The sequence below is a fragment of the Pelodiscus sinensis genome, chromosome 22, assembly GCF_049634645.1.
Source record: "Pelodiscus sinensis isolate JC-2024 chromosome 22, ASM4963464v1, whole genome shotgun sequence".
NCBI lineage: Eukaryota > Metazoa > Chordata > Testudines > Trionychidae > Pelodiscus > Pelodiscus sinensis.
In genome coordinates this window covers 4,065,168-4,090,032 of record NC_134732.1, presented here as the reverse complement: position 1 = coordinate 4,090,032, position 24,865 = coordinate 4,065,168, and the positions used below count along the sequence as shown (strand labels likewise).

Sequence of the window (24,865 nt, the reverse complement as noted above, 5' to 3'; positions counted from 1 at the left end):
TTAGCAAAGGGTGACACCCACACCAAAATGCATTGCCAGCCACTAGCATTTGTCACTAACAAGCCAAAGAGCAAGAGAATCAGTTAGCAGTGAGGTTTGGAAGTGATGATATTTATTTTATGGAATGAAATGGAAAAAACAAACAGAAAATAAGCAAAGGCACTACCTGCAAAGTTTTAAGCATACCCTCAGCTAATCATTACACCCAAACTAGTAAAAAAGGCCAGGAAAAGTGACACTACATGTTAGGGTCTTGACTGGGAAATGGGAATGAGGAGACAAAATAGTCTTGTCCCTCCAAAGACTGTATATAGGGCTTTTCAGAGTGAACGTGCAAGCAGCTGGGGGAATTATGTACTCTGCCTGTCCAATTAAATGTATCTGATTCTTGCTTTCCACATGTTCTCACAGTAACTGAAATAGAGACAGTCTGAGTGCTGCTTCTCTGCTGTTGCTGCTGCTGCATTTCTTCTGAGAGGAAGGCTTTTGACCAGATTTATTTATGGCACATTAGCGAAGTCACCTTAAGACAAAACACAGTATCATTAAAGGACCATATAGAGATCCCGTTCATGTGCGTTGCACACACAAAGAAAGGCAGAAGTGATGGGAAAAAAATCTAGCTGATATACAATTATTCCCTACAACACATTCTCTGGAGCTTTGTCTAGTTCCGTTTTAAATGACTCAAGAAACGGTGCTATTACAAAATCTCCTTAAGATACTAAATGCAGCATTAGCAGCAGATATTTCGATGTCAAGTATGAACTAGGCAAAATGGTCCTTTACAACCATGAACGCTGTGATCACATCTGTTCTTGACTTGGTGCTTTTAATCAATAGCGCTCCATATTATTCCTTTTGCAAACTGCATAAGAAGAAGAAAAAAAGCACTCAGGAATCTACCTGCCTTCCTCAAGCCCCAATGTCCACTTCTCTTTATTCTGAGCACTTCACATACAGGTTGAGTTCCCCAGCACCTGACATGATAAAACAGTTTGGCAGCTACGATTAGGGATTTTATTGCATAATGCCACCAGTGCTACTTGTATTCAGAGACTGACCACTGGATAATAAAGCAGTGGCTGTAATCAGATACGTTACATCTCTCTGTACAAAACAGACATTGTGTCAAATAAAACTGATGTTAATATATCAGTTTCCTAACTAGTGAATCCTCTAGTTCCTCATTAAAAATAATACAAAAGAAGTATCAACCAATCACACTCTAGATTGTTCAGGAAATTATAAAGTATTCCTTTCTGGTATTTTTAAAAATCACAGTTAAGAACAAGCAATTTTCTTACTGGCTGAAGCATTTTTATCACATCTATTTAGAATGACACTTTTATGTAATGGACCATTACCTTCCAGAATAACTGTTTTAAATTAACCGCCTGAATAAAAACAATATATAATACATATTCCATCACTGATGTCTTTAAGAATTTTACCTGAGTATAGACTGAATAAAGCTGTATAATAATTCTGGAATTTGGCCCTACATGTTGTAGATTTTTGTATGCTAGAAAAGTATTTTCTGATAAGAGCTGTGGAGAATTTTTGTTGAAATATTTTTTATAGAAAATGCAATTCCTGCAAAATCAAAATTGGATTTTGCCTAAATGTTTTTTATTTCTATAGGGAACAAATATTTCAGTTTGGTTTGAACTGATCTGTACTGAAATATTTTAGTTTGTTAAACCAAATGAAACATTTTAGATATCTAGAAGATAATACTTTGATAAGTAACAGGAAGCATGGATTTATCAAGAACAAATTATGTTAAATCAACCTGAAAGCTTTCTTTGACAATATAATAAGCTTTGTGGACAGGGCAGAAGCTATAGACAAGGTATACCTTGACTTTAATAAGGCTTTTGATACAGTCTTGCATGACCTTCTTGATAGCCAAACTAGGGAAATACAGCCTAGATGGAGTTACCATCAGGCGGGTGAATAGCTGGTTGGATAACTATTCCTAGACAGTAGTTATCAATGGTTTCAGAGTCATGCTGGAAGAGCATAACAAGTGAGTTTCTATAAGTATCAGTTCTGGGTCCGGTTCTGTTCATGATCTTAATCAATGATTAGATAATGGCATAAGGAGCACACATATATTTTGTGGATGATACCAGGCCAAGAGGGGTTGTGAGTGCTTTAGAGGCTAGCATTATAATCCAAAATTATATGAACAAACTGGAGAAATGGTCTGAGGTAAATATGATGAAATTCAATAGGGACAAATGCAAAGTACTCCACTTAGGGTACATCTAGACTACACCTCTCTGTCGCCAGAGAGAAGTAGATTAGGCATGTAGAAATTGCTAATAAAGCAGGGATTTAAATATCCTGCGCTTCATTAGCATAAACATGGCTGCTGCTTTTTTCTGAAATGGAGCTTTTTCGAAAAAAACCAACAAAAAACAAAAATGGCAGTTGAGACGCGGATCTGTTGAAAAATAAACCCTTTTTCGAAAGATCCGGTAAACCTCATTTTTTGAGGAATACGGGATCTTTCAAAAAAGGGTTTATTTTTCAACAGATCCGTGTCTAGACTGCCGTTTTTTTCCAAAAAAGCTCCATTTAGAAAAAAATGTCAGCCATGTTTATGCTAATGTAGCACAGGATATTTAAATCCCTGCTTCATTAGCAATTTCAACTTGCCTAATCTATATCTCTCTGTTGACAGAGAGGTGTAGTATAGACACAGCTTTAGGGAGGAACAATCAGTTGTACACATACAGAATGAGAAATTACTGCCTAAGAAGGAGTACCGCAGAAACGGATCTGGATGTCACAGTGGACCATGAGCTAAATATAAATCAACCGGTGCAAAAAAAGCAAACATCGTTCTGGGATGAATTAACAGGAGTGCTGTAAGCAAGCCATGAGAAGTCATTATTCCACTCTATTCCACACAGAGTAAGCCTGGAGTATTGTGTCAGTTCTGGATGCCACATTTCATGGATTATGTGGACACACCAGAAAAAGTCCAGAGAAGAGCAACAAAAATGATGAAAGGTCTAGAAAACATGAGTTGTGAGGCAAGATTACAAAAACTGGGTTTGTTCGGTCTGAAAAAGAGAAGACTTGAGAGGAGACACAACACTTTTCACGTACATAAAAAGTTGCCACAAGGAAAAGAGAAAAAGGGTTTTTTTTAACCTCTGATGATAGGACAAGAAGCAATGAGCAACAAGGGAGGTTTAGGCTGGACATTAGGAAAAAATCATTGGAATAAATTGCTTAGGGAGGTTGTGGAATCTCCATCACTGGAGATTTTTAAGAGCAAGTTAAGCACCTGTCAGGGATGGTCTAGATAATACTTAGCCCTGCCATGAGGGCAGGAGACTGGACTAGATGACCTGTTGAGGTCCCTTTCAGTCCTATGATGCGATGATTTTTTTTCCTGGTGACTTTAACACCAAATTTCTGCGCACCTCAACTCCTGCACGGCCTCTTGGCAATTGTAGTTTGAGTGTCTATAGGCTCTGCACTCTGGCTCGACCACATCCTCTGACACACAACAGTGTCCCGTAGGTTGACCAGTTGAGGTACATCAAGAGAGTCTTCTGACCATGGGACCTTACAAGAGGTGTTGTCCAGCCACGCCTTCTAACATGTATGAGCTATAGCCCTTTGAAAATTACCATTTCCGTTACGTGAAAAATTCTGATATTTCAACATTGTGTCTGAATTCAGGACAAAACCAGTTTTTTAACATTCTGATTTTTGATCAATGCGAATTCTTTATTAAACTCAATTTGGAAGCATATAACTGAATTGAGAAATGGCTTTAAAACTGACACTAACGTCAACTTTCTAGATCAATAAAGACCAATAGATACAGGAGTCAGGTTTTTAATATTTTCATATAAAAATGCTATATCATTTTCTAGCTCCTTGGAAGAAAACAATTCAATATGAAAAGAGGGTTGGTAAAAGACACTCATTTGACTGCTAGATCTAGGGGCTGGAGTCCTCTGTCCAAACAGCAGGTACAGCCAGGAAGCATCAGTGCTATTTGCTGTTATGCTGCCCTGCCAGCATGACTTAGTCTGGGCCTGCACCATTTGCTTTTCACGGCACATTCAGTTGTTGGTCTCACTACTGAAACTGCCAACAAACATCAGATTTTGTGCCAAGTTTTGATGGAGGGTTTCATTAAAACTAGGTATTGTAAAGAACCCTCTAGGCCGCCAGAGGTCAACGGAAGCCCCTATTGTGAATGTGTTAAGTAGGATGTTTCCCGTTCTTCTCTCTGCTGCCTGGAGGGTGGTAAGATAGCAGGTGGTGAAGGCTCTAGGGCAGTTAGAGGAACTGTCAGATGTAGGAACCTTTAGGTCTCATCAGCTGAAATGGCTAAAACACTTGCCCTATGGTCTCTGAACACTTAGCACACTTCCAAGTATTGCATCCAGTGACCCCAATGGGGGACAGGATTACAGCCACCATCCAGTCCACCTCTTACTAACACCTCGCCACCGGGAAGAAGAAACAAGCATCAACTCACTTCCTGCAGGCTATGGAGCAACCCTTACATGTTGAGGGCCATGATGGCGGGGGTGGGGGTGTTTATGGATCAGTACACTAGAAAGGAAAGCTCTAGTATTTTGTTATCAATTCCCTGAGCCATCCAGTCTCTCCGGAAATTTAATTTCATAAGAAGCCATAAAGCACACTCAAGTGCAATTTGCTGGAGCCTCTAACACCAAAAGGAATGGTGTCATCTCCTGATTTACATTGTCAAACAGCTGACAAGTCAATGCCGTTCTCAGTGCCAAAGCCTGAAGCTCTTTCTCGAGCAGCACTTCTGTTGAAATCAGGGGCAATTTCACCTGAGTAACAATGGCAAGATCTGGATTCAATAAAATGCACCAGCATGCATGCCACAGACTATTGCTTTAATACACCGAGTCTTTTAATTACTCATTGTAAAATTATACAATCATGTATTAGTTAATTTGTATTCATTGAAGCCTAGTACTTTTAGCAACTTCTAAACGCACGGAAACTCCAGAAAATATTGATTTGATACCAAGTCATCACACTCGTACTATGTGGTTTAGAGTTTGGTACCACTGTTACATACTGTGATAAAGTAACTGCTTTCTTAGTAATAAATTCCAGGAGCAAAAAAGCAAGGTTAAAAGTGCACTTTTCAGTCCTGATCCAACAAACAATACTTCTAGCTTAAACATAATGAACCCTTCAGTGCACAGAAGTCTGCCTAAATCCAGTCATAAAACATTTCCTTTCCTGTGAGCTGTTTTCTCTACATCACTCATGTTAGACTTTCAATAAGATGTTTCTGCGATTATTACGCACAACTGCGCAGCCCCGGCTGGGTTCTGGCTTCAGTCCCTGCAGGAACTGATAGGTTCTGATAAGAACAAAACAATTTCATGCAAAGATGCTACAGCCATTTTTGCTGTGAGAAGGGAGATAAACCAGAAGATACAGATGGCGAATTCAGGCAGACACAAGTGATAAGGGTAAACAGTGATTTGGTTTTTTGGATGGCAAATGAGGACCAGGAGATATTTTCCCACATAAGAACATAAGAAGAATGGCCATACTGGGTCAGACCAAAGGTCCATCTAGCTCAGTAGCCTGTCTGCCGACAGTGGCCAGTGCTAGGTGCCCCAGAGGGGGTGTACTGAAGACAATGACCAAGCAGTTTGTTTCCTGCCATCCTTCTCCAGCCTTTGACAAACAGAGGCCAGGGGCACCATTCCTTACCCCCGGATAATAGCCTTTTATGGACTTAACCTCCATGAATTTATCTAGCTCTTTTTAAAACTCTGTTATAGTCCTAGCCTTCACAGCCTCCTCTGGCAAGAAGTTCCACAGGTTGACTGTGCGCTGTGTGAAGAAGAACGTTCTTGTATTAGTTTTAAACCTGCTACCCATCAATTTCATTTGGTGTCCTCTAGTTCTTATATTATGGGAACAAGTAAATAACTTTTCTTTATTCACCCTCTACACACCACTCATGATTTTTATATACATCTATCATACCCTCCCTCAGGGTATGTCTACACTACCACCCTAGTTCGAACTAGGGTGGTAATGTAGGCATACCGCACTTGCAAATGAAGCCCGGGATTTGAATTTCCCGGGCTTCATTTGCATAAGCCAGCCGGCGCCATTTTTAAATGCCGGCTTGTTCGAACCCCGTGCCGCGCGGCTACACGCGGCACGGGCTAGATAGTTCGAACTAGCAAGCCATTCCGCACTATCTGTACGCCTACGTTCCACGACAGCTACATATTGTGTCTGTTATAGCCTTTAGATTCCTTTCCTCCAGTCCTCCCATGTCACATGTTTAGATTACCATGTGATCCTGGGTGATCGAAGGCACTTTGACTTGTACTAGAAGTATAGCTGTGCACTTGGCTGGATGTTAACACTTTACAATGCAGCTAGTTGCCAGTTTTCAGCATGTATATTCTACAAATCTTGACTAAATGTTTAAAAGTAAAAATAATTGTTTGTACATGTGTTTCATTATTTTTCTTTCCCAAGTGAACCAAATATGATTTTTTCTGGTTGCTGTGTTTGTACCATACAGTCATTACAACAGGAAAGTCTGAAAATTACCTCAAAGGTAACTCGCCTAAATGTTTTGTTGTTAAGAAGCTACTGCCCATATTTTTGTCCTGATTTTCTTGCCACTTACAATTTCAACTGAACAAATTCCTAAAGACAAAATTAGACACTGACTACTGAAAAAATATCTAAATTCCAGTGGAAATTTTTTGGTTTCCACTCAGTAACCATAGATTCTCAAGGCTTAATGCTTAATTACATTATGGCCACTTTCTACAGGTCTCACAATGCAAAGCAGTATTACAGAGGTCATAAGTTTTATTTGTACTTCATACGACTAGAGCACGGCTTTAGACCTTGTCTAAAAATTATTCCCCTATGGACCAGTATAGATAAAATGGTTGAATCCCCACATGGAACAAGCAATTATATTGCTATAAAGGTAATTATAACAGCATAATTATTTCCAGAGGGAAGGAGAATAAGCTATGAGGCACTTTTATACTGGTATAACTGCATTCCCCACTACAGGGGGTGGGAGGATACTGTTTCAGTAGAAAAAGCAACACTTCTATCCGAAATAGTTACCGTATTTTCCGGTGTATAAGGCGACTGGGCGTATAAGACGACCCCCTAATTTTCCAGTTAAAACATAGGTTTTGGCCTATACTCACCGTATAAGACTACCCCTCCTTCCGAGGCAACACCATTTAATAACACCAGCCTGCTGGATGTGCCCTAATACAGTACTGTAGCTTCGGCTACATACAGAACGGCCCTGTGCTGATACTGTATGTACCGCGCTGAGCCAATCCCGGCAAGCGGTGTATTCTATTAATGCATACAAAGCCTGCTCGGATTGGCAAAGGTTGTAATAGCCCGCCTCTCTGACTCAGCCAATCCGAGCAGGCTTTGTATGCATTAATAGGTGACACCGCTTGCCGGGATTGGCTCAGCGCGGTACATACAGTATCAGCACAGGGACGTTCTGTATGTAGCCGAAGCTACAGTATGTTTATACCCGGCGTAAAAGACGACCCCCGATTTTTGGGGGATGTTTTTTAGTATAAAAAGTCATCTTATACGCTGGTAGGCCTTAGTGTAACTAAGAATCAGGTCCTTTAAGTTTAATTACAGAGAGGATTTTATTGGTATAAACCGGATCCTGGAAATCCTGCATGTAACATATAGCTAGTGATAGCTACCTATGGGATCCAGTGAATTGTTTAGCCAAGCAAGTATTTTGTTGGAGGAAAGCGCTGTAGATATGCACAGAAAAAGAAATTCAGGCTTAGCAAAACTTTCAAAATCCTAGGTCTGCCGAACACACAAAGGGCCTGATTCACAGCTGGTGCTCTCGTAGACTGAAGAGGCCTTACCATGGATATAAAATATATTTGCACCTGCTTTAAGGCTGCATGACAAAAGTGGCTTTAGGGTAAAGGCCACTCCCATGATTTGTGTACTTGTCCTTCTGCTTTTAAAAGAGCAGCCCGCCCTGTCTCCACAAGACGGGCAGTAAGGGTCACATTCAAAGCTAACAGGCCTGGCTCCCATTTGAAAAAGCTGCCTTACACTGCTCTTGCGCAGTTTTAACTTACGTTGCTGGAGTATCAGCAGCAGAGAACCAGGCACAGACTTTATTAGTCACATCCCCTCTCCTCACAAACCTTCTCCCTTCCACCTGCCTTCCCTCATACCGCGAGAGGGTTCCAGGACCCTAGAAACCACGCACACCACAGCTGAAGCAGGAGGCAGCAGAGTCCTTTTCACCAACTTTGCACCAACAGGAGAGTCCCCCTACAGAGGGGGAATTTTGCAGCATGTCACAAAGTGAAGAGAGATTGGCGAAACCAATCCAAGCATCTCCACGTTGTCTTGGGGCCAAACTGGACCTGAGATGCCCCTTGGAATGACGGAGTGAGAGGAGGGGGCAGAAAGGAGGGGGAAAGCCCAACTGCTTGGGTGCACTAAGTCCTACTGTGATGCACCAGAATATCTGGCTCTTTGCGTCTGAACTCCGCTTGCTTGTCTCCCCAAGAGCTTACACAGCAGAAAAGTAACACAAAGCGGCACACGTATGAGAAACACCAAAGACACTCAATGAGGTGATGACAAACTTTGGCTGCGTGACGTGGAAGGGATGGAAGGGATTTTCTACAAACCTGCAACGTGCACCTTGGAGGCATACTCGTGGTTCACGGTGAGCCCTGGAGATGGTGGGATTGGTAATGGGGAGTGGGTGGAATGGTTGAAGGATCTACCACCATGTTTGCAAACCTCTCGACTACATGGGAGCACAAATCAAAGCCCCAGGAAGGGCTGAAGGAGCAAGTCTGCTCTTGTTATAGCAAATTTCCAAGGGTTACTTATGCACAGTTTCCAGAAGCTGGATTCCTTTGAAACTCTCTCTTTCTAGCTTTCATTTTACAGACCATGCTCATGCCGGGATTCTCCTTTGGAACCAAAAGCGCAAACACTGGTGGAATATCAAAACCATTAGCCCAATGTATACAGAACACAGAGGAAAAATATAAGTGAGAACACGGCAGGCCACAGAACAAGGGAAGAGCAAGAGGGAAAGAACTAGTTAACTACTAGGTAAGGCAAGGACAAAGAGAAGCATGGAAAGAATAAAGGGGAAAAAGAAAAAAACAAAGAAAAGAAGCAGAGGAGCTCACACCCAATGTACACAACACTACAGAGTTGCTCACGCTCAAATCACAATCATTATATGGCACTGCCGTACACCTTCCCAGCCCTTTTTACCATATGTTGGCCTGGAGGTTTTCCACAATGATGTGAATGACTTTTTTGGGGAAAAAAAACCAAAGGAAGGGGGAAGGCATCAGGAGGGTGGGAGGCAGGGGGGTTTATAAATATATAGATATATATCATAAATCCATTTACTGAATATTGTAACAGAGAGCAACTCACGGTGAATTTACGCTGGAGACTGACGAGCTGCGAGATACAGTACCTCGAGTTTGCTTTACAAAACTGCACATGCAAAAAACAAAAACAAAAAAACAACAAAAAAAAAAGGTGAGAAAAAAAAGAAGAGGAGAGAAACTATAAAAGACATCGGGAGGAGACTCAAACAGGCTGTGTCCTATCGAATGCAGGCTGCAGCGTGCATCTTGGAAGGAGCCCGGGCAAGCTTCAGAAAGTGCGGAAGCCACAGAGACATCGTCTTCTAGTTAAAAGGCAAACAACTGGAAAATCAAATCTGAGCCAGAAGGAAATATAAAAAGGTGAACCAAAAGACACAAGATGATAGTAAGACTTTAGGCTGCAACGTGCTGTACTCACATAGTCAAGAGTCCTCTGCACAAGCTACCTTCAAGGCCCCAATCAGAGGTCTTTGTAGAAATAGGTGGAGTTTGCATTTCCACTATGTGCTGCAATGACTCATTTCCAACTAAAAGAACGACACAAGGCCACCGATTCCAACTCGGGTTATCGTAACATCCAGGGGATAGGGTATAGCGGCCTAGCCCTAAGGATATACCATTTGCATAGGCAACGCGGGATGTGTCTGTTTCACATACATGTGACTGCCTATCTATGGGTGGAGGTGGGAGGACTGAAATGCAGTAGCAGATAAATTTGACATTCCTATTCGAACACTTAAAGGGACACTTAGTTCTAATTTAAAAAATAATTCTATATATTCATTTTTTCAACACTGCATTGTCAATGGAACCCTCTCTGGAGGTGGAAAATAAAATCCACCCTCTTTCTGAATTTACCCTTTTTCTGTTTTAACACCGATATAGTTCCACTGGGGTTTTGTGGGTTTTATTTAGTGAATAATATGCCATAAAGCCAGAAGGCCCAGCTGATAAGATATTGTTCCTGGGAAGGAGCCAGGTTTGGAGGGAAAAGGCAGGACGAACTGGAGGATTTTTAAATATGTACATTACAAACTCATAGGATATTATGTAATAATGTATATTACAAAATTCAATGTAGACCAAGGGGAAGCGTAAATATATAAACAACCTTATAGAGGCTTGGCTAGTTCATGTGACAGAGCATAAATGGTCTTGGGGAGAAATCTTATGGTTATTTTGCCCTAACTTCATTATTAGTATATTTATACTGCGGTGACACAAACAGGAGAGCTGTTGATCCTTTGGCATTAGCACACTGTAAGGTTTTGAAAGGGCATTATTGTTTTGGGGTCACCACAGAAAGCACTCCTTGATTTCTTTATTTGGCTGGACGCTGCAGACAGTGGGTGTTAACTGAACCCTCCAGCAAGGACCCTATGATTGTAACATGGTCTAAGGTGTGAGGAGAATGGCCTGAGCAAACGAGGTGGAAAACGCATAGCAGACAAGGTACCAGTACTGGCTTAACTCATCGAAGATTCAGGAAAAGGAGAACTAGCACGGGCCAAGTGTCTGTGGAGGCAGAGGGCAACTTAAAGCATTTTGTTGCTTAAAACATATGTCGAAATTCCTTGGCAAAATACTTATCCCACTCCTCATTGCCTCAATTGGTCCAGTGCAGGATGAAGGCCCCACACTGGTGCTGCCAAACATCCCTGTATTGGCCAAACACGACTACGCAAATTCTGTAAAAGGGCCCTCAGAGTTCCGTTTCTCTGATTTCATTGCTGGAATCCCTGTTCCACGATGCTTTCATACTGAAATCACACAATGCAAACTCACAGGGCAAAGACAGCCTCCTTTTTCAAAGCAAAGCCGAGGAGGTATTTGAGCTCTGCCTGCTGCTACTTACCATGAGAGAGGGAAAGAAAGAGAAAGACTTTGGGCAGCTGTTGGCTAATTCACAATGACACCACGAAAAGGGCCAAAGAGCAAATAGGAAGAGTCACAGTATCCTGCACACCCACACCCCCAGGGAGGAAGAAAAGGGAAGAAACAACAAGCCAGCAAAATAAAGAGAATGCCTCTTCTAGTCTACACCATTGTACACAGTACTTCTTATTTACTAATTATTCAGGCATATGTCTTGCAGGATTCTATTGGGTACCAACAGCAATGCCCAACAATGACTAGAACTGACCACAGAGTTCCAGAGACAGGGGAAAATAGGAATCTTTGAGATGGACAATGCCCAGATAAAACAGAACCCACCCACACCTGCACCCCCAAACCTGTACAAAAGGGACAGAGGACCACTAAGAAGTGTTTGTGAAAGATGGAAGTGTGCTACCGAACCTGCTCTTCCATGCACTATCCTTGGTATTTTAACAGCACATCTTTTAATTTTTTACCAATTTATGATGAGTTGGCAGCTCACCTGGGCCAGGGCTATCAATGCAATTAGCGGGGTTTACCTGTGAGCAGGAGGTCGCAGCTGAGTGAGTACACAAGTAAATGTAAAATGCCTAAAGCAACTACGTAAGGAACCAGCCACCTACCAGATAACTAAAGGTTGACAAACATTCTATTGGAAAACACACAGAATCATTTAAAGTGGTCAGTTATGGTCCGAGACAGCTCTTAGTGCAGAGTTTGGCCCATATATTCCTGTACAAACTGTCTCTTTACCGCTCCATACAGGGTTAGAGCTATCATGTCTCGGGGCTCTCACTCCCGTCACAATATACAGCTGCAGACCTATTCATACGGTATTACAATACTGTAGCTGCTTGGAAGCCAGCTACAACTCAAAACCATTACCTCCGTGGGGAAAAAAATCACTCCGTGTGACAACTTAGGCACAACTATTTTGCAGGTTATAATGAATTTAGATGTGGCGCTCACTGCTGCAGTTGCTATTTTAAGAGTTTGAAACAGACCCAGGAATAAACAAATACAAAGGTTATTTATTTCAAGCCCAAATTCTGCATCGATAGCTCCTGAGCACTACTGGTGAAGTGGATGCGCATGTGTGGGGCTTTCATGAGTCATCATTTGTCTGTCAGACTGGTCCACTGAACTACGAAGAGCTCTGGTGTGTGGTTTTATTTAATGCAGCCCCTTTTGTACATGCCATTGGTGCATCTCTGGCTGGGAAAGAAGTGGAGGGGGAACTCAAAGGTGTAGCATTTCGGACTGAGGATTTGTGAATTATCAGACAACTCCCAAAAACGACATTGTGAAATAGGGGCTTTATGCCATAATATAAACAATCCTGGGACTATGCGTTTCTCTAGTGCCTCTCACATAAGGACTCAGAGGGTGTGTCTAGACTACAGGGTATAAAACTTCCCCTGCGTCTAGACTGCCGCCGCGTTCTTTCGAAATTAAATCGAAAGAACGCAGCAGTTTTTTCGACCACAGTAAACCTCATTTTATGAGGAAGAACGCCTTTTTTCAAAAGTGCTCTTTCGATAACAGGCATTCTTGAATACAAACAGGGCTTTTTCAAAAGAGAGCATCCAGACTGCCTGGGTACTGTCTTTCGAAAAAGCGGCTCGCAATTTCGAAAGAAGTGGTTGCAGTCTAGACACTCTCTTTTGAAAGAGGCTACTAGTCTAGACGTAGCCAAAGTACTTAACACAGCAACGGGTGGAGCCTCATGCTCCACAGAGTTAATGAGTCATCACCAGAACTTCGCCACTGAGACTCAGAAGTTATATGACTTGCTCCAACTCCCATCATGAGTTAGTGGCAAAGCAGGGAACAAAGTGCTGATTCTTGGCTCCCAATAACTTGTTCTATGTTATCCCTGGTCTATACTGGGACTTTTTCGAAATAACACCCCTTCGGGTCGAATTTATAAGCGGAGCGTCCACACTACCAAGCCTGTTATTTCAAAAAATATAGTAGCCCAATGTCTATGAGTCTGTAACGCTGACGTACATGGCCACGCCCGCTGGCCGTGTACGTCAGCGCCCCGCCCCCCTTCCCCTCCTGCCGTGGTGCTGAAGTGCTGCACCGCTCAGCTGGGATGCGGTGGGGGAGCAAGTGGCGGCAAGCGGCTGTTTGGGGTCCACGCTCCACAGGCATGCAGCATGGACCCCAAACGGCCGCTTGCTGCCGCTTGCTCCCCTGCCGCGGTCCAGCTGAGCGACGCAGCACTCAGTGGAGCACCATGGTGGGAGGGGAAGGGGGGCGGGGCGCTGACATACATGGCCGGGGGTGTGGCCGTGTACGTCACCGCCCCACCTCCCCTTCCTCTCCCACCGTGGCGTTGAGTGCTGCGCCCCTCAGCCGGGCTGCCACAGAGCAGCGTTTGGGCTCCTCCGCGGCAGCCCGGCTGAGCACACAGCACTCAGCTGAGCACCATGGGAAGAGGGAAGGGGGGGCAGTGACATACACGTGTTTGTCATCGCCCCGCCCCCCTCCCTTGCGGCGACCCAGCTGAGCAGGCAGCACTCAGCCGAGCGCCACGGTGGGAGGGGAAGAGTAAGAGGAACGGGAGCAGGAGAGACGGAGGGGAGAGAGGCAGGAGGAGGAGGAGAAGAGAAAGGGAGAGTGAGAGGCAGGAGGGGGAGAAGAGAAAGAAAGAGACGGAGAGAGAAGCAGAAGCCGAGAGAGGCAGGAGGCGGAGGAGAGCTGAGAGAGAGAGGGGGAGGCAGGAGGAGGAGAGAGAGAGAGAGACGGCGCGAGAGACCGGAGGCTCAGGAGAGAAGACCAAGGTGAAGGAGAGACCTGAAAATCCCGTCTTATGATGGGCTAATTAGCTAGTTTCAAAATAATGGGCTGCAGAATTTGAAATCTGTACTGCTGTTCATCAAGAATAATGCTAATTCTGAAATAGTTATTTTGAAACAGCGGTAGTGTAGACACTCTGGTGCCGCTATTTTGAAAGAACAGAACTACTCCCCAGAGTAATTTGAACTAATCACTCCCCTGTGCTTCCTGCGGCTCTAAGTCCAAGGTAGGAAGTCCACATTAACAGAGCCTGCCTCGGACTAATTTTGAGGCTTCCTCATAGTATGGATATGCTATTCTGAATTTGTTAAATAGGGAGTTATTAAGTCGAATTTACTAACTTTGAAATAGTTTCCTTGTGTAGACATTGCCTAAAGACCCATCAATTAATAAGGAATTTCCCTAAAATGGCTTCCCCCTCTTCTCCATTTTCATCACCAAGGAAGCTGCACCAATGGCTAGTTGCATAGTCCCATCCGATATTATAGTAGCTCAGTTAATGAGACCGAGCCATTTCAATGCTATACAAAACAGGGGACTTCAAAGGAAAACTCTGGGTAAACTGAAAAAACCCAAACTCACCTCAAGAAACAATAAAGCAAGGGAAATGCTAAACGGAAAAAAAAAAATCACAAAACCAGAATGAAAATAATGAGCTAAAACTAAAATGTAAAACATACATTAAATAAATCTCTTGTTTTAAAACAACAGTGCAACAGAAAAATATTCCATATTCAGGACAGAGTTCACCAGGTAAAAAAAGAAACCAAGCCATTTGCCTCTTTTATGGAACAGAAGTTGAACCACTGCAATTCTTGAAGAGGTACGAAGCAGGAGCCATAACCCACTGTAATGTACTTCTTTGCCTCTCCCAGTTAAAGATGCAGTATTAGAATATAGCCCCTTCTGAGTCAGTTATGAGACTGACATCCTCATGTGGCTGCAAAGATCAAGTATCAGAAGTAGGACTTCACTATCCAGCAACCATAAAATAATCCTTGTTCGCATTGCATCCTATGCGTCTGCAAAATTCTGCCATGTGACTCAATACACTGGGATTAGGCTGACCTACTAAAGAAGTAACTATCTTTTATAGTGTAGAAAGCAAACTGTGCAACTGACACAGTAAGCAGAATTCTTCCTGGAGCTCAGCTGGTTTTAAGTGAGGTGATTTTCCACAGAAGTATAGACAATCACAGGCATAGCGACACACATACGACACATACAAATAAGCGCTCAGTATACACACATTGCAGGAATGCATAAAGATGGAAAACTTGGGTACCCTACCATCACCCGTGGTGTACATAGTAAGGAGTTTGCAAAATGCAGACTTTGATTAGATGAGCAAATAGGAGGGAAGAGAGTTAGAGGAAGAGACAGAGGATTTGCTCCCACTTAACAGCAGAAATGTTAGAAAGCTGACAAGAAGCAACACAAAGCAGCAAGCACAGTATCTTAGGGTATGTCTAGACTACAGACTTTTGTCGACAGAGGCTTGGTCGACAGATACTGTCGACCAAGCCTCTGTCGACAAAGAGCGTCTAGACTACAGCCAGTTCTGTCGACAAAGCAAGCCGCTTTGTCGACATGACAGTGTAGACGCAAGGGACAGTGTAGATGCAATAATGCTGTCGACAGAACTCTGTCGACAAAAGGTGTTATTCCTCATAGAATGAGGTTTACCGCCATCGACAAAACTGCCAAGTTCTGTCAATGTTATGTCAACAGAACTTGGCGGTAGTGTAGACGCAGGTATAGTTTTGTCGACAAAAGTCCACTTTTGTTGACAAAATCCTGTAGTCTAGACACATCCTTCTTGTTTAAAAACACAAGGGAGGGAAAATAGAAATGGCTTTTTAACCAGACTGAGCCCCAGGATGGTTTTGCCACCTCTGGAGGTTCTAGGAACCGAAAGGACAGGCTCACCGAATTAAGAACAAACAAGAGAAGGACTCGTACTACAGTGTTCCCAGAGACCCATTCTGCTAACATGGGTCAATATTATTAAGAAAACTCTTCAGCCACAGTGCGCTCTGTACTCCACAGAACACTGAAAGGCAGAGAAAGTTATTTCAGTTGACACAGGCAGGGGGGCTTTTGAAATACATTTTCATGTTAAATATGCTCTTTGAAAAGTAAATTTAAAAATAAGTAAAAAAAATTAAAAAGCCCCTCCTTTAAAAAAAAAAAAGACTCATTCAAATGATAAACACCAAATTTAATTTAAAAATTCAGTGTGAATAGATGTATACATCACTCTGATCCTTTCCTCTATTAAGCCACCTGGCTCTCACCAACCAACAATCTATCCACACATCTACTTACCTTCTAACCCCAATCTGTCCTTCAAGTGTTTATTCCATCATCCATCTATTTATTTTTCAGTGTCTCTCTCAACCTAAAGTCACTCTCTCACTCATATATGCATTTATTAAATCACAGTAGCCTCAGAAGCAGTGCTCCCTATAAGCAGTGAACTTGTACAACCGCTCAGGAGAGATTCAAGTGCTGCTCAGCTGATAAGCAAAGTGCACACAGCTAGGCTTTGTTTTTACTGGTGGTGCACATTCACACATGCCTTGGTGCACATAAAGTTTATCCTGCACATAGACGGAAGAAACCCTTACATTAATGGAAAAGATTAAAAGGAATATTGCTTGTAAGTATCTCATGTTTCTATACAGCAGATACATCTTGTCTAGAAACACTGTTGAGAAAGGAAGTCCTACATATTCAAATATGACCTCTAGTATTGCAAGCACCACTTTGCTACTGCTGCTAAATGTGGAAACAATTGCACCTGTGATTGTATTCATTTTAGAAGCCTCGCCACCTGAGCGTACCTACACATCAGGCACATAGATATCTGAGCAGATTAATTGTAGACACAACAAATAACAGCTTGCAATTTTGCATGCATATGTAACTGTAGTCACAAAGCTGATCCTGCGACATCAAAAACCAGATTAAAGTCTGATGAAAAATCAGGGACTAAAATGATTGTCAGTAACTAAGATACTGGGTTGAAATCCTGGCTCCCATTACATTCAATGGTATTTTGGGGTGATAAGTAATCTCCACATATACAATCCGTTTATAATGATAGAATGAAACAACATAAGCATTTTAAAATTACAGTGCACAGAAATACACAAAGAACAAGAGTAATTTTTTCCCATGTGAATTCTTTTTGAGGCTGGAAAATCATTATAAGAGAATTACCTATAATTTATAACTATATATGTATTGTACATATATGAATTGGGGAAAAAAGCTAAATAGGAGTAAAATAAATAACCTTCAGATTGAGAATATTTTTTTCTTTTTTCACGTTTAGTGAAAAAGTTTCATTTCCTCCACTGTTGCTGAAATAAAATAATTCTAGATTAAATGCACACCAATGAAGGCCTCATGAGATGGATTTAAATTGGAGAAAATATACAGGCAGTCCCCGGGTTACGTACAAAATAGGGACTGTAGGTTTGTTCTTAAATTGAATTTGTATGTTAGTCGGAACTGGCTTCCAGATTCAGCCGCTGCTGAAACTGACCAGCGGCTGACTACAGGAAGCTCAAGGCAGAGTTGCTCTGCCCTGGGCTGCCTGGAATCAGCCGCTGATCAGTTTCAACAGCAGCTGAATCTGGACGCCTAGGACAGAGCAGCTGGGGCGCTGCCGGGTAGGTCCCCGCAGGGGTGGCGCTGCGGGGACCAACCAGGCAGCACCCCAGCTGCTCTGCCCCAGGTGTCCCCAAGTCAGCCGCTGCTGAAACTGACCAGCGGCTGATTCCAGGAAGCCCGGAGCAGAGCAACTCTGCCTCGGGCTTCCTGTAGTCAGCCGCTGATCAGTTTAAGCAGCGGCTGACTTGGGGACACCTGGGGAAGAGCAGCTGGGGTGCTGCCCGGTTGGTCCAGTAGCGCCGAGGAGCGGCGCTGCAGGACCAACCCAGCAGCCCCAGCTGCTCTACCCCAGGCGAGAAAAGTCCCGCCCGCATCCTCCCCAGCTTTGCTCCGTGTTTCCCCAGTCTGCTGGGGGGTCTCCAGGAAGACGAGGAGCAAAGCCACGGAGGGGCTCGGGCAGCGGGGCAGCCCAGGCGCTTCTGGGCTGTCCCGCTGCCGGCTTCCCCCGAGGCTTTGCAAACCAGGGAGACGCGGAGCAGCTTTTCTCGCCCCGGAGGACACGGGCGGCGGGACCGCAAGGTCCCGCAGTCCGTGTCCTCCGGGGCGAGAAAAGCCCCGTTCCTAACTGCAGATCCGACATAAGTCGGATCCGCGTAAGTCGGGGACTGCCTGTATTAGACATTTTTTTTAGTTAAATGGGTCTCTTTCTGGCCAACAGATAGTTTGGAATGCACCTGGACATATCTGGACAGGAAATTATTCTAAATAAGTTTAGGCTTCCCTACTTCTTGGCGTTATTTCCAGCTGCCCCCTTTGTAAGGACAGGAGGCTGCCGAGAAATATTTGCAGATTTCAGTAAATAGCAGAGTCTTTTTGACACAAAGACATTTGAACATCCCCAAGGAGTTCTACAAACTTCTAGGATGATTGTTGTGTTAATCTGTACATTTCAAAACATCTTCATTTTCAAACCCAGGCTCCCCAAGAAGCACAAACAAAATGTGTATTATGTGCAAACAAGCAAAACCCCTCTGAACTCAAAGACCTCAGCACAGGTCTGAAAATTACCTATTTCCACCAGCATGTGCAGGCTCTGCATGTGAAGTTAGTCATATACTTGAAATGCCGACCCCAAGAGTATCATTTTCTAAGAGTTCTTCCAAATGGAGATCACACAATATGTGCATGGCCACGTCTATGCAGAAAAGCCTACATTTGCACATGCAAGGTGATACTTCTGAATGTGAAGTGGGTGTACAGGAGTGCCTGTTTACATGTGCAATGTCCCATTTTGCACACTCAAATGGCTTTTTTGAGAGCAAAGAGCATGCAAAGCCAGTTTTGTGACTAAAATTTAGGATTTACAATTCAATTACTTTACAATTCAATTATCAAAGCACAGATTATTGTGCTGGAAATATAGTTTGTGTCACCCACATGTCTTTCAGAACTAAAAGTCTGAAGTGACAGGTCAACATTTCACCTGGTGAAGTCTTTCCTAGGACAACTTAAAAAAACCTCTAAAACGCATTTCTTTTACAGTGATGTGGAGACAATGACATTTCAAAGAAAAACAAACTACATGCAAAACAGCAAATAAAACACACAACAAAGTGATCGACACTGAAGTGTTCAAATCAACCTACACCCCATGTAACCCCATATCGTACACAGGGTTCCTGGACCCTACAAGTTGCTACAATGGAACAGATAGACACTAAGTCTGAAGAATAGAAACAAAGTGATTAAAGTTCCCAAATAATAAAAAAACCCTTACGCTGCTATGGAAATATTAGCTGCAGACATGGGACTGACTTCTGCTACCTCCTTGGCCTTTTGGAGCGCAAGCTTCTGATTGGTAGCCTCTTCCATCTCCTCTTCATCCTGTTTTCAAAATCAAGACATATCCAGGGTTACATCATTCATCGTTTATTTAAAAACCTAGGATGAAAATCAACTGAGCTCAAATGGCCACAAGTGATACACAACGGTCAGTGCCACTTTTAATCTAACAACAGTGAAAACATTCTGAAACAGAGCATCCAGGTTTGGTTAAAAGACACAATTGCATGTTTTGTGATGCCACATTTTCCTAAGCAGGGCCCACGGGCTTTTCCCTGGAAGGCCATATTAGTAAGTTACAAGGAATCTGAAGGCTGCATAAAATAGAGCTGATGGCAGCTGCCTTCATCTTTAATACAGCAGCAAACTCTCTCATGACTACAAATCCTACAATGCAAGGTTCTCTGTTGGTTCCTTCTGCTGAGGTTCCTTCTATTTGGGCCACAGAGGTGCACAGCTTGTGGGCTGGACTCTCCAGTTTCCTTATACTTTGGCGCATCATAACTGGGCAACATGTGACACAAAGTGGAAAGAGAATACATAAGACTGTGACCTTTTGTGTGTCAAATAAGATCACATTCTTTTGATTAAATTGAAAGTATGTTTTTCTTAAAACAAAAAGGGTACTAGAGGGCCTGGATCTGACCTTCTACATATGAAATTTTTACATTGGTGTCACTCCACAGTTTTACCCTAGAGGGACCTGATATTGGATGTCATGTTAAATTAAGGTTCTGGCTGGAAAGATACTTGTGTAAAGACAGCTCCAGATTAGAGGCTTGTAACCTGACCTGAACTGCATGGGACCAAAAATCCATGAGTGGTTTAAATGGCCTGACCCTTCTGCACTCGGGTCCGGTAGTCTCTGATCACCTCCTCCTGCCAGGGGGTCTGCGAAAGAGGGGCTGCCTGTCCCACTCCTCCTGGCCACCATGGCTTTGCTACACTTTGTGTGCTGACAAGCGTGAGGTAGAGTCACTCAGTGTGCCAACTCCATGGACAGCAGGCAGCAGGAGACAGAACGCAGTCATGGGCATGAGGAGCGGGAAGCCCCCACCAGGCCACGACCCAAGACTGAGGTGGTGGGGGCCAGGCTGCAGGGTCCGAGAGCTTGACAACAACCATCCTTTGTTTCAATCTAGTCACGTGTGTCAGGAATGATGGAAAATCAAACACAGAACCCTACAATGCCACTTTTAACCTCACAGCCCCAAGCATAATCACTCTTCAAAGATGAGGGCAGTTCTAGACCACACAGTAGCTCAGTGCAGGATGCTATTTCACCATCTCTTGCTGCTGAGGCTTAGTGCTGTGACATATTAACTAGTGCATAGCATACATCTGAATTTTTCCACCCTGGAATAGTATAGGCCAAAACAACCAACTGGTCATAATTTAATATTATTTGATCACATTAAACTCATTTTGAAATTGGTTTCCTTTGCTTTCCTCTTTTTGAAAGAAAAAATTACAGTGAATTATAGAGGTGGAAAAACTCCCTCTGCCATTAGGCTTTGAAGCTTGCTTCTTTTTCTCTCTCCAGATATTAGTAAATCTATAATGAGCAACTCCTCACTGCAGTTAAAGAAGGAATCCAAGCCAGACCACGACAAAAATGCTCCATTAAACAATTACACAAAGTCGATGTCTCTCAACTGCCAATTTCCAGTAAATTTATCAATGGCTTGAGACTTTTTACTGTAAGTGAAATGTATATTTTTTTGTTCTGCCAAATATGAACCATTTGGGGGTATACAAACTGGAAGTACTGTACACCGACTAAACTTTGAACGTTTTGCTTTTATGGGCTGGGGTTTCTCTGTCTTTTCTCCCAAGTGCTAGCCTGCTTTAATACAATCACAGAGGGTTAAATTGTTGTCATTGGCCTTTTAAAATAACCATTCATGGAACATGACAGAAAGATTAAATTTCCTGCTTCTAGCCACTTTCAAATGCAGCACAAAATTCTGACTCTATGGCTACGTCTACACTGCGGACCTATTTCAGGATACCAGAGGTACCCAAAATTGCTATCCCTTGTCTTAACAACTCACCCATTATTTTGAAATATAATTGGTTCACTATTCTGACATCCCTGTACACCTTGTTCCACGAGGAGTAAGGGACGTTTTGGAACAGCAGGTTATTTCAAAATTTGGCACCGTGTAGACAGTGCCAAATTACGAAATAAGCTATTTCAGAATTCGTTTGAAATAAACTATGCAATTTGCGTAGCTCAAATTGCGCAGCTTATTTTGAGGTACAGGTGCAGTGTAGACAGACCCTATAGTGCCAAATAACCAGCAGAAAATTGCTATTGTATATACAAATTTAACAGTACATAACTTAGAGTGTTTGGCAGACAAAGTGTTTCATAAAATAAAGACGATAATAGTTCTGCAGCACCTTCTATCCAGGCTTTTCAAAATAGTATACACATATTAAACAAACTTCTGTCTTACACTAGAACTGTAAGTTCTCTTTTCAGAGACCATCTTTTTGTTCTGTTTGTACATATGCATCATAGGGATCCTGTTGCATGACAGGGGCTCACAGTTGCTACTGCAATACATATCTGATATTACTACCTCTAATACTATCAGCAGAAGCAGCAGTTGCGGATACCTGGAGCCATACATCCCTATAGATACCCTTATTTTACAAAAGAGAAGGCAGATAGGAAGGTTATAAGTGATTTGCTTCCTGTCTGTCAGTCCTGTTCTCTAACCACTAATAATTTCTTCCCTGAAATTGAGATCTAGCCTGTGACCCTTTCACTGGAACACATATCTCACCAGTGGATGAAAATAATGATATAAGTGCTCAGGATGATCATCAGTAGTAATGTTATTATGTTCAGAGGCACATGTTCCTTTAGTTGTGAGGAGGATGTAAATGTGATTGTTTATCACCCTCCACAATGCTACTGGCAAGCTTTGCATGGGCAGCACACTATCTTATTTAAAGCAAGAAGAGGGAAAACTTGAAAAATTTGTATTTTTAGGGAGTTGCTTTATAGCACTCATCCATTTTCTAATCAGGTTTCCACTTACTAAGCTGAATTGAAATGCAGCAACCATGACTCTGCCATCAGTGACAACCCGCTGGTAAATACTACAGAATAAGTTTAAGTCATCTGATAAACCATCTCCTATTTCAGATCTAATACAGGTAAGTGCTGGCTGAACTGATGCATCAAAGGGAGGTTTATTTGTTTGTCTTCCCCCAAAGAGTCATTTTAAGGTTACTTACAGTATTTGGACACTGCATGCAACACTGATCTTGATGAGTTTTAAAATGTAATTGTCAAATGAAGTCCCTGGAGGTCAACTGACTCCTGAGTAATTTAATTATATCTTCAGGCCATTCTGAATTTTGCACGCTCGTGTTTACTTAGCAATAAATCTCTCATTCTCTACGTGGGCCGGATAATTGAATTACTTTTTATCTTTTTCTTCCTGATTTGAAAACCTTAGTAGATTTTTGGATCTGTGAAGTGAAAGCATTTCGAAAGAAGCTCTGTGATTTGGCAGTGCTTTTGATTCTGTCAATATATAATTGCACTCCATAAACTCTGACAAAAGCAGTTTTCTAAACACTAGAGTCCACTTCTAAACTATTCAAAAGGCAAAGTTAAAAAGACTAGAAAGGAAGAGATGAACTTCATTGGACAAGAACTTTAAGGGGTCTATTCTTTTATCCATGCATGGAAGTGACTCCCATAAATCCTCATGGGATGGGGGGAAGTTAAGTACACCTATTGAGAGGATCATACATTTCTAGTTAAGAACTTCTGGATTTTATAATGCACAGAAAGAGCTGAGTTTCTGAATGGGAAAATCTTCCTCAGTAAAACTCAGACCCATCCCCTAAACTCAGGACTCAAATTAATCAGAACAGAGAAGAGATCAGCAAACATGATCTCACAGACAGAGGAACATTTATTATACACCTGTGACCCATTATCCCTATCTTGTGCAATACATCAGACATCCCCTTCCAGGAAACAAAGCTCTATTCAGCTCTGCAGACCGAAGGCAGCAATGCAGCTGCCTATCCGAGAGGGACAACTATACAAAAAGAGTTCAATCCTAAACCAGTTCTGAACCAGGATGTAGTTAGCTGTGTTGGGATTTGGGTGGCAGGAATTGGGATGGGAGAGGGGTTCTTCTTTGACTCTGGCTTCCCATGTCAAGAAGTATTAGGGATGTATGGTATCTCCGAACCACTGGCAATAGTGGTGCACTGTTGATGATTACAGGCATGCACTGAATGCCTCAGACCGGCTATGCCTGCGGGATCATTCTGTCTGGTCCTGAACTTGCATTGAGGATGCCAAAATGGCATCCTCTGCACAGCATGACCTGTAATGTTCTGTATATGCAGGATCACACTGCATGGAGGACGCCATCTAGCGAGCCAATGAACATCGGCATTCCTGACTGAAAACGTCACGGCATGCCACTGACTGGCAAGCATGATCACAGCTCTACCAAGAAAAGCTCTCTCACTAGTGGGTGCAACACGCACAAGGATTAGTGAACTTTTTACCACAGAAGAAATAACCAGTAGAGGTCTGTGAAATGGAATGGCTCAAAGGGATATTACTATTATATTAGCATCTAGGAGACCCAAGATCTGCTCTGCTAGGGGCTGGACTGTGACAGCGTGTTGGGGGTCCCCCGTCTCCTGCAGTCCGAAACGGCACAAACAGACTGCACCAGCCGGTGAAATAGAGGAAGTTTATTGCCTCTCCAGGATACAGCACAGCACAGATGTAATCTGGTCACAGAGCTGGGCTAGGATGCCTCAGGCCCCCTTGAGATGGGGGAGACTGGGCCCCTAAACTCCAGCCCCTTTCCCTAGGCTGTCTCCTCCATGCTCCCAGACAGCAACTAACTAACCCTATTCCAGCCCTGCCCCCCAGCCAGGGCAGCATTCCACCTTCCTTTGTTCCTCTCCATGGGGGGTGTCTGGTTCAACAGGTTTGGCCTCACCTTTGCATAATGAAGCAAAATGCAGGACAATGTAGCACTTTAAAGACTAACAAGATGGTTTATTGGGTGATGAGCTTTCTTGGGCTAGACCCACTTCCTCAGATCAAATAGTGGAAGAAAGTAGTCACAACCATATATACCAAAGGATACAATTAAAAAAAATGAACAAATATGAAAAGGACAAATCACATTGCAGAACAGAAGGGGGATGCGGGGGGGGGGGGGGGAGGGGGAGGAAGGAAGGTAAGTGTCTGTGAATTGATGATATAAAAG

General features: G+C 42.9%; 1 protein-coding gene across 8 annotated transcripts in view; it reads right to left on the bottom strand.

The window, feature by feature from the left end:
- CACNA1B (calcium voltage-gated channel subunit alpha1 B) overlaps positions 1–24,865 on the bottom strand; it is a 452,780-nt gene that overhangs the window by 129,589 nt on the left and 298,326 nt on the right. For 5 of the 8 annotated variants that reach the window (XM_075906063.1, XM_075906064.1, XM_075906065.1 and 2 more), the window contains 2 exons: positions 19,531–19,637; positions 9,493–9,555 (listed from right to left, as the gene is read on the bottom strand). In XM_075906063.1, coding sequence (XP_075762178.1) covers positions 9,493–9,555; positions 19,531–19,637 — 170 coding nt within the window. The remainder of the gene's footprint in view (positions 1–9,492; positions 9,556–19,530; positions 19,638–24,865) is intronic. The other 3 variants (XM_075906066.1, XM_075906068.1, XM_075906070.1) reach the window with 1 other exon arrangement.